Here is a 17880-nt window from a genome sequence, read left to right as displayed (position 1 = left end):
GTATTTAATAAAATACATTTATTACCTCTGCAAATAAAGTACCCTGCGGTTCCAAATAGAGACACATGCCATGCCGTTGGTTGTCTAAAAAATCTTCTAACCTCAGAAATTTTACCGCACACAGAGATCGCCAATCACGCCAATAAACTGAAATTTCCAGTTCACGTGACTAGAATAATTAAATAAAAAATAAAGAAAACAGGGAACACATCATTGGACACACATGTGAATAAAATATTACAAAATATATAAAATACAAATACAATAAACAAAGATAACATACACAACGGTTGCACTATTTTAAAGAGTGCTTTTATAACGTTTCTCTATTATATATTACTTTAACAAACTTACACATTTTAACTAAAAGGAAGACATTCATATTCCAACATTCTCCAGTTAAGGTATTCCTTTTAGATAAAGAATACACAACTAGGAACAATCAATACAGATGAATGACCACCGAAACTCTTTCCATCTCAGAGCTTCAATCTTTTGGATTTTCCTTCTCCTATTGGCTTCATAGGCTGTGCTGTTGCTAGACTTCAATGTTCACCTCAAAGAACCTATTTCAAACCTTCTTATTTCTTTATCCCAATGTTGATCAGGAAAAGGTCTGTGAATAGCATTTATTCTCCACTTTCAGTGTGCCACACACTATGCCAAACACTTTAAGAATGTTAGGTTATTTAATCTTCTAAAGAATACCACTGGGTAATAGGACCAGTGATTACAGGGGTCTGCGTAGGTAGGTAGCAAACAGGAAACTAAGTTTTATACAGAAAAATGTTCATTTATTACAACACCAAACACAACAAAACTAAACAAAAAAGCCCCCCCAAAACCAGGGACAACTTAGGAGTATATTATACCATATCTACATGAGGGAACATTCTGTAGTCATTAAAAATAATGCTTATGTGGAAAATATATTTAAGGTTTTAACCATCAATTATTAAATGTACTTGTAGAACACAGTTTATAAGCTGGAGGTCAAGCCATAAATTGACCTCTACATATAAGTCATAATCTGCATATATTTTAATTATAAAGCATAAGACTTCTCCATTATTTTGTTTTTCAGGATTTTGTGGATCACCCACAAAAAGAGATAAATGTTTTTCCCTTTAGGCTCAACAAAGTAATAAATTACTTCTTTCATATAAAAACTTTCAATTTGTGAACTTATGCATCTTATTATCTAAGCTTCTAGTATGCATAATAAAAAACCATTTGACTTTAAATAATAAAACTAATTGATGCAAATGAACACAGAAAACACTTATAAAAAACAGAACATGAAAAAAATGAGTCAAGACACAATGTGCCAAAAGGGTCTCATAGACAGAAAAAAAGGACTAGAAAAAGATATCTTGGCAGTGAGTATATGAGCTCAGGACTTCCTACCTCATTGCTTCTCTCTGATAAATAATTACTATGGGAGAGAATACTTGTCAGGAAAGGGTAAGGATGAGTAGAGGATAATTATTTTAAGATCAGCAAATGGCATTTAGAAGTGGTGGGTACTAATGCTATAATATTCCATTCAAGTTAAAATTTTAAGTATTTTGAAAACAGTTATTTTGGGAAATAAACTGCATACCTGAACCAGGGGTTGGTAATTTAGACTACTTTATTTTAGATTAGAAAAGGAGAGGTCTACTTTCTCCTATCTTCTTCCACGGTATCAGGGAGGAAAACTTGTTATGGATCAGGCAAATGCAAGTGGTATAGATGCTAGGGACGAAATTAGTAATTCTTAAAAGTTCTTATACTTTTCACACTGCTAAAATTGTAAGAGTATATCTTTCTCTGGATGAGAGAAGGTCAGATCACCTCCTTTATATTTTTTCTAGCCACTCTGGTAAAGCTCACATATTAACCCATTTCTCTTTCCTCTGTTTATTCCATTCTTCAACCTGAAGTATGTTAGAAACACCTGAGATTTGGGATGGAAGGTTATCCTAAGGCCTACATTAGCTTTCCTGGAGTTCTACATGAAATTTTAGGTATAAAGCTCTTCACTTTTTGTTACTTTGCACTGTTCCCTGTATCACTCTCTCTACAATTTAAGGGGGGAGAGTGGCTACAGTCCAAAGCACATTAAGATATTTTATGTCTACTCATAACACTGTTGCATGGAACCCCAATCCTACTTTAACTCCTAACATCTACTGCAGTTCAGTAAAGCAGGGATATAGTATCTGAAAAGCATACCCTCTATATAGGGAAATGCCACTGATATTTATTGAATTTAAACTGCAAGTATGACTGCTCATTTGCTGGCAATTTTCCAGATGAAGCAGGTCCATTCCATAAAGCAAGGGCATGTTTGTATGTAATGTCAAACCTCAAGAGCAACAAAATTCTACATGGAGTAAAACCACTGCCAAAATAGCTGAGCAGTATGATCTGAGCTAAGTACAGATTGACAATACTGGCAAACTGTCCCAACTTGTGTTTCATTTTGTCTTATTATGAATCTGAACCTAGGATCAAAGAAGAAACTGTGGTAGAACTAAGGAATCTGTATGGTTTGTCTGAAGTCTCTGTAAGGCCTGAAAGTAAATAGTAACTACTTTTTCTAAAGTAGTTGGCATGATGATTTGATACACATATACATATATACTATATACTACTAAAGAATTCCTCCCATCTAATTAACACACCTATCACCTATTTTACACACACGCACACACACAAAATATTTATATTTGGTAAGAACATTTAAGTTCTGTTCTCTTAGCAATTTCATTCACACAATATAGTATTATTAACTAGTCACCATTTATACATTGCATTATACATTAGATGCTCAGACCTTATTTATCTTATAACTGAAAGTTTGTACCTTTTTACCAACCTCTCCATACAACCATTTTTCTACTCTTGGTTTCTATGAGTTTGACTTTTGAAGATTTCACATGTAAATGATACCATGTAATATTTGTCTTTCTCTGTCTGACTTCTTTCACTTAGGATAATGTCCACAAGGTCCATCCATGTTGTCACAATGGCAGTTTTTCCTTCCTTCTCATGGTTGAATTATATTCCATGGTATATATATATACCACATTTTCTTTATCCATTCATCTTTTGATGGACACAGACTGTTTCCAGATATTGGTCATTGTGAATAATGCTGCAATGAACATGGAAGTGCAGATATCTCTTCAATATCCTATTTTCATTTCCTTTGAATATATACCCAAGAGTTGGATTGCTGGATCATATGGCAGTTCTATTTTTAATTTTTTGAGGAACCTCCATACTGTTTTCCACAGTGGGTGAACCAATTTACATTCCCACCAACAGTGCACAAGGGTTCCTTTTTCTCCACATCCTCGCCAACACTTATCTCTTGTCTTCTTGATGACAGCCATGCTAACATGTGATATCTCACTGTGGATTTGAATTGCATTTCCCTGATTAGTGATGTTGAGCACCTTTTCATGTAGTTGTTGGCCATCTGGATATCTTCTTTAGAAAAATGTCTATTCAGTTTCTTTGCCCATTTTAAATCAGATTATTTGTTTTTTGTTGTTCTTGCTATTGAGTTGTGCAAGTTCTTTATATATTTTGCAATATTAACTTCTTATCTGATAGATGACTTGCAAATATCTTCTCCCATTCTGTAGACTGCCTTTTCAATTTCTTGATGGTGTCCTTTGCTGTGCACAAGCTTTTTAGTTAGTAACTACTTCTTTTTTAAATTTAATTTTAATTTTAATTTTTGGCCACACTACGCAGCTTGTGGGATTTTAGTTCCCTGACCAGGGATCGGACCTGGACCCTGGGCAGTGAGAGCGTGGAGTCCTAACCACTGGTTGTCAGGGAGTTCACAGTAACTGCTTCTTAATAAATGGAACTACGGGGTATTTCTTTTGGCCTAGAGACGCGCTGTAAAAGAATTACTGGAACACTGAGGATGTTGTGAATTGAGAAAGTTTGGGAACCTCTGATAGGTGAAAATGAGAGGCAGGTTTCACTGCTGAAAAGGAAAGAAAGGTCAAAAAGCAAATTTTCTGCAGCTACTACAACAGAGAAAATTATTCAAAGCATGGAAAATTCAAAAGCCAAGGAAAGGTGAGATTTGTAAAGGTGCACATGTCAGGTGTCACATTAATTGGTCTCCTCCTTTGATTACTTGGTCTTCTATGGGCTTCTGAGGACAATACAGGCTTGGGAAACATCAACTAGGATCCCAGCAGTAAAGAGACTGCACACTCAAAAAGAGTTTAAGTTTTAAAAATTGGCTGTTTATGAAGGTAAGATTCAGGTTAAGGAATCAACAAGGATGGGAAGTATCTGAGGATTAGCTATAGTAGAAATCTATTACCACTCCTAGCCGGAATGAGCAAGAAGAAACAGTTACCAGAATTCAGTGAGAACTGGATCTTGGAAAAGGGACTGTCAAACAGGAACTGCAGCCATAGATGAACACTGCTGTAAAAAAGGGAAGGAGAGAAGGAAACAAACACCCTGATTACCCTCTCCTCCTGCCCTTAGATCTTCTAACATTGTCTCCCCTTTCATGTCAGAGCCCACTGATTCAAACCCGCAGCTATCAGCCTCCAGAGACAAAGAGAAGGACAGGGAAGGGAGGCCATCAGAATCTACTATGGGGCAAAGAGAAAACTACCACCTCAGGAAACAGTAATATCTGTTTTCAGTTCAGGAGTTCAATGAGGGTGATTCTCAGCTGGAACTAATGTGACAAAAAGAAGGAAACCTTAGGATCTTTTGGGAAAAGGAGAAACACAGAGAAGAGCGAGACTGAGATAATGGAGAATACAAAGCTATGACCTCTGCTTGAAAAGTCTGCCCCCTATAGATGTGGGAGCAGAAAAGAAAAAGTAAACAATTGTGATACAAACTATTTAGTGCTGTAAGTTATATATCACTGCACCCTATATCAATTCACATCCTAGAAAAAGTTTCAAAGAATCACTATTATTCCAAACCTATTATGAACTTTTCTGCCTCAGTATATACACATACAGTTCCTATTTCTAATCATGTATCTTATTTCCCAACCAAGACCTACACACTTATAAAGACAAGGTTGAAGGATGCTGTGGGGGCATCAGTAAGGAAATGGTAAAGGGTAACAATAGTTTTAGGGTAAACAGAGAAGAAAATGAAATTTTCTGATGGCCCCTTCCTAAACTACTTCCTGAAGAATCAAGGAAATAGAAATGTTTGACCAAACATCTAGCTGTGTGGTAACAAAGAAGTAAAAGAGCCAGAGGAGTAACAATAATAACATAAGCTATCATTTACAGCAAAACCATTATGTACAAGGGGTTAAACTAAGTGCTTTATGCAGATTTTGTAACAGTTTAGGATACTAAATTTAAGATTTCAGAACAATTCATTGCTAAAATGACAAGGAGCAAAGGTATACTGGGGTTGACACATTCAAAGAAGTTTGAAATAATATGTTAAATGGGTTGTTGTTTAGATCGTTAGATGTTTAAAATCCCCCATAATGATGATGGGATGCTGGAGTGAAGAACCAAAGTCCTTAAGGATACTGGCAAGTGCCTGGTGGTCAAGAGATGATAGAGGAGTGGGGGGAAAAGACAATTATATATATAGCTCATTGGCTCAGAGAACTCATATAGCCTCAGAGGATACAATGTGTCATTTGATAGTAATAGAATGGGAAGCAGCAAAAGAGGTAAAAAGGGTAAGTATTATTATAGCTCCATTATAAGTTAAAAAACAGCATCTCAAGAATAAAATACCTAGGAATAAACTTACCTAAGGAGGTAAAAGACCTGTACTCAGAAAACTATAAGATACTGATGAAAGAAATCAAAGATGACACAAACAGATGGAGAAATATACCATGTTCTTGGACTGGAAGAATCAACATTGTGAAAACGACTATACTACCCAAAGCAATCTACAGATTCAGTGCAATCCATATCAAATTACCAACGGCATTTTTCACAGAATTAGAACAAAAAACTTTACAATTTGTATGGAAACACAAAAGACCCCGAATAGCCAAAGCAATCTTGAGAAAGAAAAACAGAGCTGGAAGAATCAGGCTCCCTGACTTCAGACTATACTACAAAGCTACAGTAATCAGGACACTACGGTCCTGGCACAAAAACAGAAATACAGCTCAATAGAACAGGACAGAAAGTCCAGAGATAAACCCATGCACCTATGGTCACCTAATCTATGACAAAGAAGGCAAGAATATATAATGGAGGAAAGACTGTTTCTTCAATAAGTGGTGCTGGGAAAACTGGACAGCTACATGTCAAAGAATTAAATTAGACTACATACACTATACACAAAAATAAACTCAAAATGGATTAAAGACCATTCTGAATGTAAAGTCAGATACTATAAAACTCTTAGAGGAAAACATAGGCAGAACACTCTTTTATTGCAGCAAGATTTTTTTCTATTCACCTCCTAGAGTAATGAAAATAAAAATAAAAATAGACAAATGGGACCTAATTAAACTTGAAAGTGTTTGTACAGCAAAGGAAACCATAAACACAACTAAAAGACAACCCTCAGAATGTGAGAAAATATTTGAACAACAAAGCAACCGACAAAGAATTAATCTCCAAAATATACAAATGGCTCATGCAGCTCAATATCAAAAAAAGAAACAACCCAATCAAAAAATGGGTGGAAGACCTAAACAGACATTTCTCCAAAGAAGACATACAGATGGCTAAAAAGCACATGGAAAGATGCTCAACATCACTAATTATTAGAGAAATGCAAATCAAAACTGCAATGAGGTACCCCTCACACTGGTCAGAATGGCCATCATCAAAAAATCTAAAACAATAAATGCTGGAGAGGGTGTGTAGAAAAGGGAACCCTCCTACACTGTTGGTGGGAATGTAAACTGGTACAGCCACTATGGAGAACAGTATGAAGGTTCCTTAAAAAACTAAAATTATAGCTACCGTATGATCCAACAATCCCACTCCTGGGTATATATCTGGAGAAAACCATGATTCGAAAATATACATGCACCCCAGTGCTCATTGCAGCACTATTTACAATAGCCAGGACATGGAAGGAACCTAAATGTCCATCATGGAGGAATGGATAAAGAAGATGTGGTACATATATACAATGGAATATTACTCAGCCATAAAAAAGTATGAAATAATTCCATTTGCAGCAACATGGACTGGACCTAGAGACTGTCATACTGAGTGAAGTAGGTCAGACAAAAACAAATATCATATGATACCACTTATATGTGGAATCTAAAAAAAGGGTACAAACGAACTTATCTACAAAATAGAAATAGAGTTACAGATGTAGAAGACAAACTTATTTGTTTACCAGGGGGTTACCATGGGGTAAGGAAGGGGTGGGATAAATTGGGAGATGGGGATTGACATATATGCAATACTATATATAAAACAGATGATCAATAAAGACAGTACAGCACAGGGAACTCTACTCAATACTCTGTAATGGCCTATATGGGAAAAGAATCTAAAAAAGAGTGGATATATGTATAACTGATTCAGTTTGCTGTACACCTGAAACTAACACACACTGTAAATCAACTATACTCTAATAAATATTAAAACAAACAAACAAACAAACAAATAGCATCTCAGATTAAACAATATGCCGAATGTGGGAAATGCTTGCCAGTCCAGTTGTTAGGACTTGGCATTTTCACTGCAGTGGCCTGGGTTCAATCCCTGGTTAGAGAACTAAGATCCTGCAAGCCGCGTGGTACAGCCAAAAACAACAGTAATATGCTGAATGTTAGCTCACACATGGAAGAAATTAAAACTTCTTTGTATTTCTATTCTATGGCTTTTTCTATATTAAGATGTTTCACACCCCATTTAGATGTTTGCATGCATTTTTATCCTTTTATAGGGAGGAAAGCATCTTGCTCATTATCATGGTTTCTATGAGGAATAATTTTCATTCTTCTCCTAAATATCTGGATCTCTACCTTAACCCTCTTATTCGTCTCCTGGAGTGAGTTATCTGATAAAAGACTGGGAGAGAAACTGGACATGAATAATCCAGTCCATTTCTTCCTTTTTTCCTTGCAAGCCGGGCTGTTAAATGGAAGTATACAATTTGTTTTTCTCTGCTATGCCTTAAGTTTTATATGGGCTGGAGCCCACAATGATCTAAGGGACTGAGTATAGCCCCATTATTGTTGCACACCCAACCACACTTTCAAATATCAGCTCATAATGACATTTTACTTTTCATTAGTCACACCTTTTTTTTCTTTAAACTAGTTCAGAACTTGGGTAAGGAAGAGCCCCACATACCAAACTTCCAATCTTTTTCTTAATGGCTCATTTTAAGACAGCCAAGGATGGCCACACATTTCACCAAATCTGCAATATGATAAACAGAATATGAAATGGATCTCAGGAGAAATAAAGACAATTAATTCAGGGAGAAGAAAACGTAAAACTGATATCCTCTAAAATGTAGGAGAGGATATTACCCCCATGAGAGGAAAACAAGATATTTAAAAGAATAAACTTTTAGAAATTAAAAATATAATATCAGATATAAGTTTGTCAATCAAGTCTTGGCAAACGTATCAAACTTTCCCAGAAAGCAGAACAAAAAGACACACTGACAGACAATAGATAAAAGATAAGAAAATCAGAGGATCAGTCTAAAATGTTCAACTAGCAAGAGAGACAATGAAAATGAAGAGGAAATTATCAAATAAATGCAATTTCTCAAATCTGAAGAATGAGCTTTCAAAACTGAAGGTGCCACACAGTACCTATCACAAAGAGTGAAAACCACCTACACCTAAGGTACACCATTAAGAAATCACAGAACCCCAGGGAAAAAAAGATAAAAATCTTAAAATCTTTAAAAAAGAAAAAGCAAATCAAAATCAAAGATTAGAAATCAAAGACACATAAGCAATCTCAACTACAATACTAGAACTACAATTCCTTAAAATTCTTAATGAAAATAATCCCCAACCTAGAATTCTAGACTCCAAGCATGACAGCAGAATAAAGATATTTCAGATATGCAAGATCTCTAAAACTTTCATTCACTCTTTTCTCAGCATGTAAATGTGGGATATGATCCACCAAAATGAGGAAGTAAAACAAGAAATCTGAAAGAGAAATTCAAGACTCAGGTGATCCAATAGGATTATGGTGAAAGATAAAAGCTATATAGCAGTCATTTAAATTCGAGCAGAAAGATGTAAGGCTCCAGAAAGGACGTTGCTGGGGAGTAGAGTGGGTCCAAGGATGACTGACAGCTTGCTGATACAACTGCCTACATAGAGTTATTCTAGAGTCCTTCTGGAGATTCTGGTGATAAAGGATAGGTGTATAGAAAACTAAGCAAAGCAAAACAAAATAAACAATTAAAAAAAGGGCAATTATTTGCCCAAAGGGGGTCTTGGTACTAAAAAGAGAATGTAATCATGGTTAGGAACATGGTTCATCTGTAACAACAATATTTACAAAGCATAATAATATAAACATTAAGTTACTGATTTAACCTAATTATTTGGAAGAATGAGGATAGGAGTGTGGATGGTTTAAGAGTAGTATATATAGGCAATTTCCGAAAATGTGAAACCAATAAATAATAAGAACCCCTTGAGTTCTTGGATACTTTAGCTTCTCACGCCTACCAATATCTACAATCTTTCCACAATCTCAGCTGTTTGAATCCTTCTCTCTGACCATCACCTCCTAACATTCTACTAGCTCACTCTTTCTAGTCCCTCAACATTCACTGGTCTTTCAATGCCACTATTACTTCTAATCTATTAACCCTATTTCATTTTTACTGGCTCTCACTTCCTGGATGTTCTCTTCTTCCTTTTCCATTGATCAGTGAACATTCTCTAGTACTCTGCTCTTAACAGATCTGGCTCCTGCTAAAATTTTTCTAAGTTTCAGTTCATCCTGTTTCTAGTATTGATAAAGATGGTTCTCTACTACATTAGCAAACTTAATCAAAAGGAAATGTGAATGGGAAAAGGTTAGATATAAAGGGTCTTGCTTTTTATTTCAATCTCTCATGGGAGGATTAAACTTTTACAGCAGGAGGGCTGAGGGAATTCAGAAAAAATGTGAAATTACATAGCTACTGTGTTTATAATAAACATAAAGAAAGACCAAATTTTATAAGAAAATATAAAAAGAGTAACCTGATAACAGAAAGAACACAGAACTGACAGGACACTTCAGAATCCTAGATTATAGCTTAGGCTAGTTATTTAACCCCTAGGCCATAATAATATCCTTATTAATCTGTAAAATGATGGGGCTGGATTACACCAGCAATTTCCAAACCTTTTTTCTTTTTTTAAAGCGGCAAATTCCAAATGACATCTTACCCAGAATCTCAAAACAAACAAACAAAAAAGGGTCTGTGTTGCCATCTGAAATAATTCTGCAGAGCCCTGAGCTCCCAGGAACATAACTGAATTTTTCTAGATCATCCTAGATCTAGATAATTTCTATAGTATCTCAAAACTCAAAAAAGACCTATCTGGGTGTTCCCTGGTGGCCCAGTGATTAGGATTCTGGGCTTTCACTGCCATGGCCCGGGTTCAGCCCCTCATTGGGGAACTGACACCCCATAAGCCACGTGGCAAGACCAAAATAAAAAATAAATAAATAAAAAGACCTATGAATTTTTGTATTTTGGAAAGGATAGAAACAGTATAGACAACTTAGTTCCAGAATGTCATAGGAAAGAAACTTGACATTTGAGGCAAAATGCTGAGTATGAACATGTCAGTTTAAAATAATATTTTCTATAAACATTTTCTATAAATATTCTATAAATATAAGGAATAAAATAAAAGACTAAAAAAGCACATGAAAAGTAAAATGTACTGTGTAAACAGAAGGATTTATCACAATAAGGAATGTGGCCTCCAAAGAGGAGCTTATAATCCAATTAGGGATACATAACATGCATATCAGGAACCCAGAAGGTCTAACTGGCCTCAGGGAGAATAGCTTTACTTAGCTATGCAGTGTCTTCAACGTTTTTAAGGGAGGATTACTCCAAAGTGGGAAGAAAGTCTGACGCCATGAAGAAGAAAAACAATTTTAGGTGAGGATTAAAAGTGCAAGTAAAAACAACCAATCAACAGTTATCAGTCTTTCTAGTTTTCTAAGCTTGTAGCTTGGGTAATATTAAATTATTCTCTCTTTACCAGGCTTTCATCGTCTTCTGCTGTTTCCTCCTTTTTGCCACTAACTTTCTATCTCATACAAGTCACCACAGAGGAAACAGCATTTTGAAGGACACTTGAGGTCTAGTACCAGCTCTGGAATTTATCAATATGTAATCACTCTGTTTCTCAGTTTCCTTAATTATAAAATGATGGCAAGACACTTAACTACTTTTAAGTTCTATTTTAAATACAAAACTCTAACACAATAACCTGGCTACAAGAGAAATCTTCTAACCAGCCATTTTCCCTTTAACAATAAATGTCTTAAATTTCATTTTGATCATAGCACTCATTAAAATCCTATAATTACTTTAAATAGGCTCTGAAATGAAAGAAAATGACATTCAACCAGTTAATTTCCCATTACTTAAAATGCTCTTCCATTATACTCAAATTCATGGCCACACGTCACAGCCTAGGGCTAAAGAAAGAACTAAAGTCACTGAGTAGCTAAATGTGCCAGGCAACACAAAGCATTTCTTCTTAACAGTCCTGTAAGGATTATATTTTATCCCCATTTTAGAGATGGTGAAATAAATGCCCAGTAGTAAGGTTATGTATCTTGTCTACCATCAAATATCTAATAAGTAAATGAATCCAGTTTGTCTGGCTTCAAGACTAATGTTATAGCAAAACTATTAATTTAAGAATGAATGGAAACTGAAACATTTTAGAGTCATAAATATTTACATGTACTCACAGTTTAGAAGGAAGATGCAAATATAACAAGACATGTATATAACGATATCCATATACACTAACAACCTCAACTGCATTTCCCTCTCTGGTGGGCTTGACTGAATTATACTGGTCTAACTATTTATTTAAACAGCTAATTTACAGCATGTAACAATGCTAGTTCTAGCAAATATCAGAGCTGAAAAAAAATCAGAGTTGAAAAAGAGAAAATATCAGACTTGAAAAAAATCTTGCAAGTGTAATCTTTTTCTGATACAACAATTCCCTTAAATCTCTCTTATATGAGTTGCTCATTCAACTTTATTGAGAGAGCCTTAAGAAACTAAAAATAGAGCTACCATATGATCCTGCAATCCCACTCCTGGGCATTACCTGGAGAAAAACATGGTCCGAAAGGATACATGCACCCCAATGTCCACTGCAGCGCTGTTTACAATAGCTAAGACATGGAAACAACCTAAATGTCCATCAACAGAGGAATGGATAAAGAAGATGTGGTACATATATACAATGGAATATTACTCAGCCATTAAAAAGAATGAAATAATGCCATTTGCAGCAACATGGATGGACCTAGAGACTGTCATACTGAGTGAAGTAAGTCAGAGAAAGAGAAATATTGTATGACATTGCTTATATGTGGAACCTAAAAAAAAAAAAGATACAAATGAACTTATGTACAAACAGAAACAGACTCACAGACTTAGAGAACTAATTTATGGTTACCAGGGGGGCAGGGTGGGAGGGAGGAATAGTTAGGGAGTTTGGGACTGACATGTACACTCTGCTATATTTAGAATGGATAACCATCAAGGACCTACTGTATAGCACAGGGAACTCTGTTCAATATTCTGTAACAACCTAATTGGGAAAAGAATTTGAAAAAGAATACATACATGTATATGTATAACTGAATCACTTTGTTGTACACTTGAAACTAACACAACTTTGTTAATCAACTATACCCCAATATAAAATAAAAAGTTAAAAAAAAAACTTTACTGAGAGAGAACTTACTACAGCAGCTCAGTTCATTTTTTAACAGTACTATTCTTTGTACTGAAATGAAATCTGCCATCATTGACTTCTGCTTTGTCTTCCACACCCACAAAGTATACAGTCAATCCAAGGATGGAAGGAACATGTACTACAGCTTACCACTTGCCCCTTTTCCTTGTATCTGGCAAACACTGCTACTTGATCAGCATAAACAAGGACCCATCCAGTAAACCTTGACAGTGAGCTCCAGAAAGTTACTACTGATCCATCAGAGTCAATACACACAAATGGAAATCTCATTGCCATCACTAGTTTAATTCTTATTTTATGTGTTCCTCCTTTTAACTTTAAAGAGTTACCAAATCTTTGTTAAATCTCTTCTTTAATAGATTTTAAATCCCACTTTCCTTCAACTGTTCCATATGTAACAGGATTTTCATCACCTCACCATTCTAGCAACTCTTCACTGGATAAGCTTTTATAAGGTTAAGATCTGATCTAGGGTATGATCTGATCCAACCCAGAGTTTTCTATTTCTCTTTGGCAAACCTTCCTTCTCCTCCTATACTTGGAATACTACTTAAGATTTGATTGTTAGACCTTTTTTTTCTTTCTTTATAAACTCTTTCCCATTATGGGTTGCTAACTCTTTTATTAGCTTCTATATTTATATTATTTCTATTTGATCATCTAAATCAGATGATGAAAAATCCCCTATTAAAAGCCCTTCAACTATCTTCTAACTATTGACTATAAAGACCCTAGTAATCTGACACCCACCTACATCTGCTATTTTACTTCTTCACACTGATCTCTGTTCATGATTTTTATTCTTACAACACATCAAGTTTTCTCCTACCCCAAGGCATTGTATGTTTTTTCTCCTTTGCTGGGAACACTCTACCTGGATCTTTGTAAGTCTGGCAACTTTCCCCCCATTGGGTTTCAAGTCAAACGTAGCCTCCTCAAAGAGACTTTCCCTAATTATGTCCTCTACCTAAAATAGCCCCCACCCCCTTCTTTACGATACCTTATTTACTTCCTTCATTGCCCTTGAAGATAAAAACAAAAAAACTTGTTAACTATTTGTCTTCCCTCATTAGAATATAAGGTCCATAAATATAGGGACTTTGACTATTTTGGTCAATCATAACCAGCATCTAGAATGGTGCTTGACACAGAACAGAAAATCACTGAATATTAAGCCTAAGAGTTCCATTACAGCAATTCCTACATATATCTCTTTCTTTCTATTCCTACTGCCACATTTTACTTCAAGTTCTCTTCACCTTACAGTTGTAGCACTGGAGTAACCTCCTGCCAATTTATATGCCGTTAGTCTCTATTCTCTCAAATTCATTCTTCATACATACCCCAATATCAATTTTTCCATTATATCTCTCTCATCCCCACTATCAACAAGTATAAACACCTTAGCCTAGTATTCAATGTCCTCAATATCTTTTTAACTGCAACCATACACAGTTTCAGACGTAATGGTAAAAAGTCTGCAAATAATCAGACATATACTGAGAAGCCACTGAGGTATAAGTTCCTTGAGGAAATCTTGAGAGATCTTGTTTATATTGTTTGTTGCTAATCTATCACCTGGAAGTGCCTGGAATACAGTATGCATCAATGAATAAATGAACAAATAATTTCATAATAATTTTTTTTTTTTTTTTTTTTTTTTTTGCGGTATGCGGGCCTCTCACTGTTGTGGCCTCCCCCGTTGCGGAGCACAGGCTCCGGACGCGCAGGCTCCGGACGCGCAGGCTCAGCGGCCATGGCTCACGGGCCCAGCTGCTCCGCGGCATATGGGATCCTCCCAGACCGGGGCACGAACCCGTATCCCCTGCATCGGCAGGCGGACTCTCAACCACTTGCGCCACCAGGGAGGCCCCATAATAATTTTTAATGAATGATCCTAAACTAGAGAATGAATGCTTAGATGAAAGTATTATTCTTTGAAGATCAGTCTGGTTCTTAGACACATGGAGATTAGTTAGTAAATTACTTTAGTAAAAATAGCCAACATTAACTGAGTTCTTACCACTAGCCTAAGATTTTTACACGGATTTAATCCTCACACATTTCAGTGAGGTAGATAGTTTTAAATATAAGGAAACTGGTATACATAAAAAGTTAAGCATTTTGTTCAAGTACATTTAATGTTTAAGTGTCAGACACAGTATCTGAACCAAAAAAAGCAATGATGAGAGCCTGATTAAGATATTGGCTGTGAGACAGAAAAAAATAAACTAGAAAAAATATTTTAAAAGTAGAGGCCAGAGCAGTAATTGCCACCTCACATCATCATTAAGCACTGTAAATGTGCTCTCACTAATATATGTAATTTTTATTTTATCTTATTTTTTATATTTGAATTTTATTTTTAGTATTTTATACAGCAGGTTCTTATTAGTCATCCATTTTATACATATTAGTGTATACATGTCAATCCCAATCTCCCAATTCATCCCACACCCACACCCACCCCATATATGTAATTTTTAAAATGACATATGTACCATCAATCTGAATACTAAATGATAAAAAGCTTAATATCTTTCTTATTTTTTAGATAAAATTATGATTAAGCTTTAATATTTTCTTCCCACACCCCAACGGATAGATCAGAATCTAAATAATAAAGTTATCATCATGGATTTAAATCTACTGTGGACCAAGTTAACTTCTGCTGGGTTCTACAGCTACAGATTGCATTCTAGCCACTCACATTATTCATGAAAGCCACTGAGATACATGGAGGAATGGTTGTCTGAGCACAATAGCTCACTTCAAATCCAGCTTTGATAATATAACCAACAAGTGGTGAGTCAGAAGAATCACCTTAGTGGTCAGAGAGCACATTATTAAAATAAAAAAAATTTCAATATTAGATGTCACCTGATTGCTGATCTTTCAGGGTAGTACAAAGTATATATTTTCAAATCACTGCACAAATGAAAACTCCTGCAACAATCTGATAAGGTAGATTTATGTATACCTCATCAGATGAGAATGTCAAAAATACCTAGGTTCTTCTTATATGCTGTTAAGAATAAAACTTACCAAAGTCTTCTAAAACATAAAATTTATATTAAAAATGAATTATAAATATAATGAAAATTCAAGTAAAAGGATTCTCATCTTACCCTGTCCAGTTCCAGTGTAAACTTCTGGTCCCACGACTGATTGGAAATGGGTTTCCAGCTAGTTTGGCCAACCACAGTATTATCTAGCTTCAAAACTGCACAGACATCATCTGTAATTACAATTTAAAACTGGCTTAAATATTTTAAAACCTTTAAAATAGAAATGCCACTGTTTAATATCAACAAAAGTCTTATGAGCCTTTGAAAATAAGTTTTTCTTACTCACTACTGAAGCTTTTGAATCTTAAATGGCTAGTTTTATATATACACTCCCACTAGACCCTCCCAAGTTATCCTTTGTGTTTCACAAAAACACAAATAGTAATGGCTATTTCATTTATATTACAATGTAACTGAAAGGACTAACAGGTGACCAGTAATTGTTTGTCACTGTGTGTGTATATTTATATATCAATATCAGTCATCCAGTTTTTCTCCCTCTACATTTGCTATTTATTAATGTTGTTACCTTAAACAATTTTTATTTTCACATTTTTCCTGAAGTCTCTCTCTATATACAGGAAAGCACAGACATACTATACTAGGTTGAACTGTCACATGCCTTTCCCACCAGTTGTATAATTATATCATAGTTTATGATTACTTTAGAGTGTCTCCAAAGTACTTCATAAACCTCTCCCATTTTACTTTACCACCTTTACCCACTGCCCCATTTCAGTTTACTTCTGGGACACAGTCCTAGTTAAACATGTTTAGTTCAGTGGTTAGTTATCAAAATTTCAACGTTAGTTTAGAGGTGTCATTATACCATTAAAAGAATCAAGATGTGACACAAAGAGTTTGACATAAAGAGTGATGTTTAATATTCCATTATTCCAAAAGAATTAATGTTATATGTCATTCAGTTTTCTAACATATTTTCAGCAGGGTAAATTTTGTAGCCTTTTAAATCTTCCTGTCATTATAGCTTTTGATATTTTAAATTTAAATTATGGAAATCATAATTTTAAAGTTTGTTGTCCAACTCTGACTCGTCTCACTCTTCTCTGTCCCCACTGCTCAGCCCTTTGTATAGGCCCTTTAATTTGTTATATGATTGTTAAAAAAATCTGATTACTGAACTGGATAAGTCATCGGTTTTTAGGAGATTTCGACTACTTCCACTTTTACTTTTACTCGTTCTGCTCATGAAAGATGATCTGGTTTCACTTGGACTCCAACCAGGTAGTGCAACCGATGCTGCTTTTGACCGTCCGGGGACATTCTCTAGGATATCTTGACAGCCCATTAGACGAACTTCCAAAGTACCTGTAGCATGAACAAATATCAAATAAGAAAACATCAATACTCAACATATAAAATTATGTCGTTGTTACCTATTCAGAAATGGGGGGGGAAATATCTGCTAAAATAACAAAATCTCTTCTTCCAGAGCATCTTCGAGGTAACTATCATCTTTACTGCTTTAATAAAAACTCTTAGTTAATTAAAACAACCATAAAAAAATGTATAGAAAGGACAGCACCAGCCAAAAGCTATCTGTCGGGCATAGAACAAAACTAGTTACTTAAACTTCTTGTGTATCTGAATACTCATTTCTATAATTCCACGGAAAAATTACAGAATTATGTGGATAAAACATGTGGGAGGGGAAACATAAAACTAAATAATATGCCTACTAAAATAAACATAAAGAAATTAGAAACAAGGAAATCTGACAATGTAAATAACAGTTGTGTTTAATAGTTATATAGTTAACACAGAAAAGGACTATAGGGGTTTTTTTTTGGCATAAGTAGATGGAGTTCTGCTCTATTTGAGATGTAAAATAACATTACCTTCTCACTTTAA

The 17880-nt window shown here is 35.1% G+C and overlaps 1 protein-coding gene across 5 annotated transcripts in view; it reads right to left on the bottom strand.

The window, feature by feature from the left end:
* Positions 1-17880, bottom strand: part of PKN2 (protein kinase N2) — a 164159-nt gene that overhangs the window by 58186 nt on the left and 88093 nt on the right. For all 5 annotated transcript variants that reach the window (XM_060090065.1, XM_060090064.1, XM_060090063.1 and 2 more), the window contains 3 exons: positions 17152-17337; positions 16069-16178; positions 26-169 (listed from right to left, as the gene is read on the bottom strand). In XM_060090065.1, coding sequence (XP_059946048.1) covers positions 26-169; positions 16069-16178; positions 17152-17337 — 440 coding nt within the window. The remainder of the gene's footprint in view (positions 1-25; positions 170-16068; positions 16179-17151; positions 17338-17880) is intronic.

Source organism: Mesoplodon densirostris, chromosome 2 (assembly GCF_025265405.1).
Source record: "Mesoplodon densirostris isolate mMesDen1 chromosome 2, mMesDen1 primary haplotype, whole genome shotgun sequence".
NCBI lineage: Eukaryota > Metazoa > Chordata > Mammalia > Artiodactyla > Ziphiidae > Mesoplodon > Mesoplodon densirostris.
The sequence above is the reverse complement of the archived record's forward strand: the minus strand, read 5'-3'. Positions and strand labels throughout refer to the sequence as shown.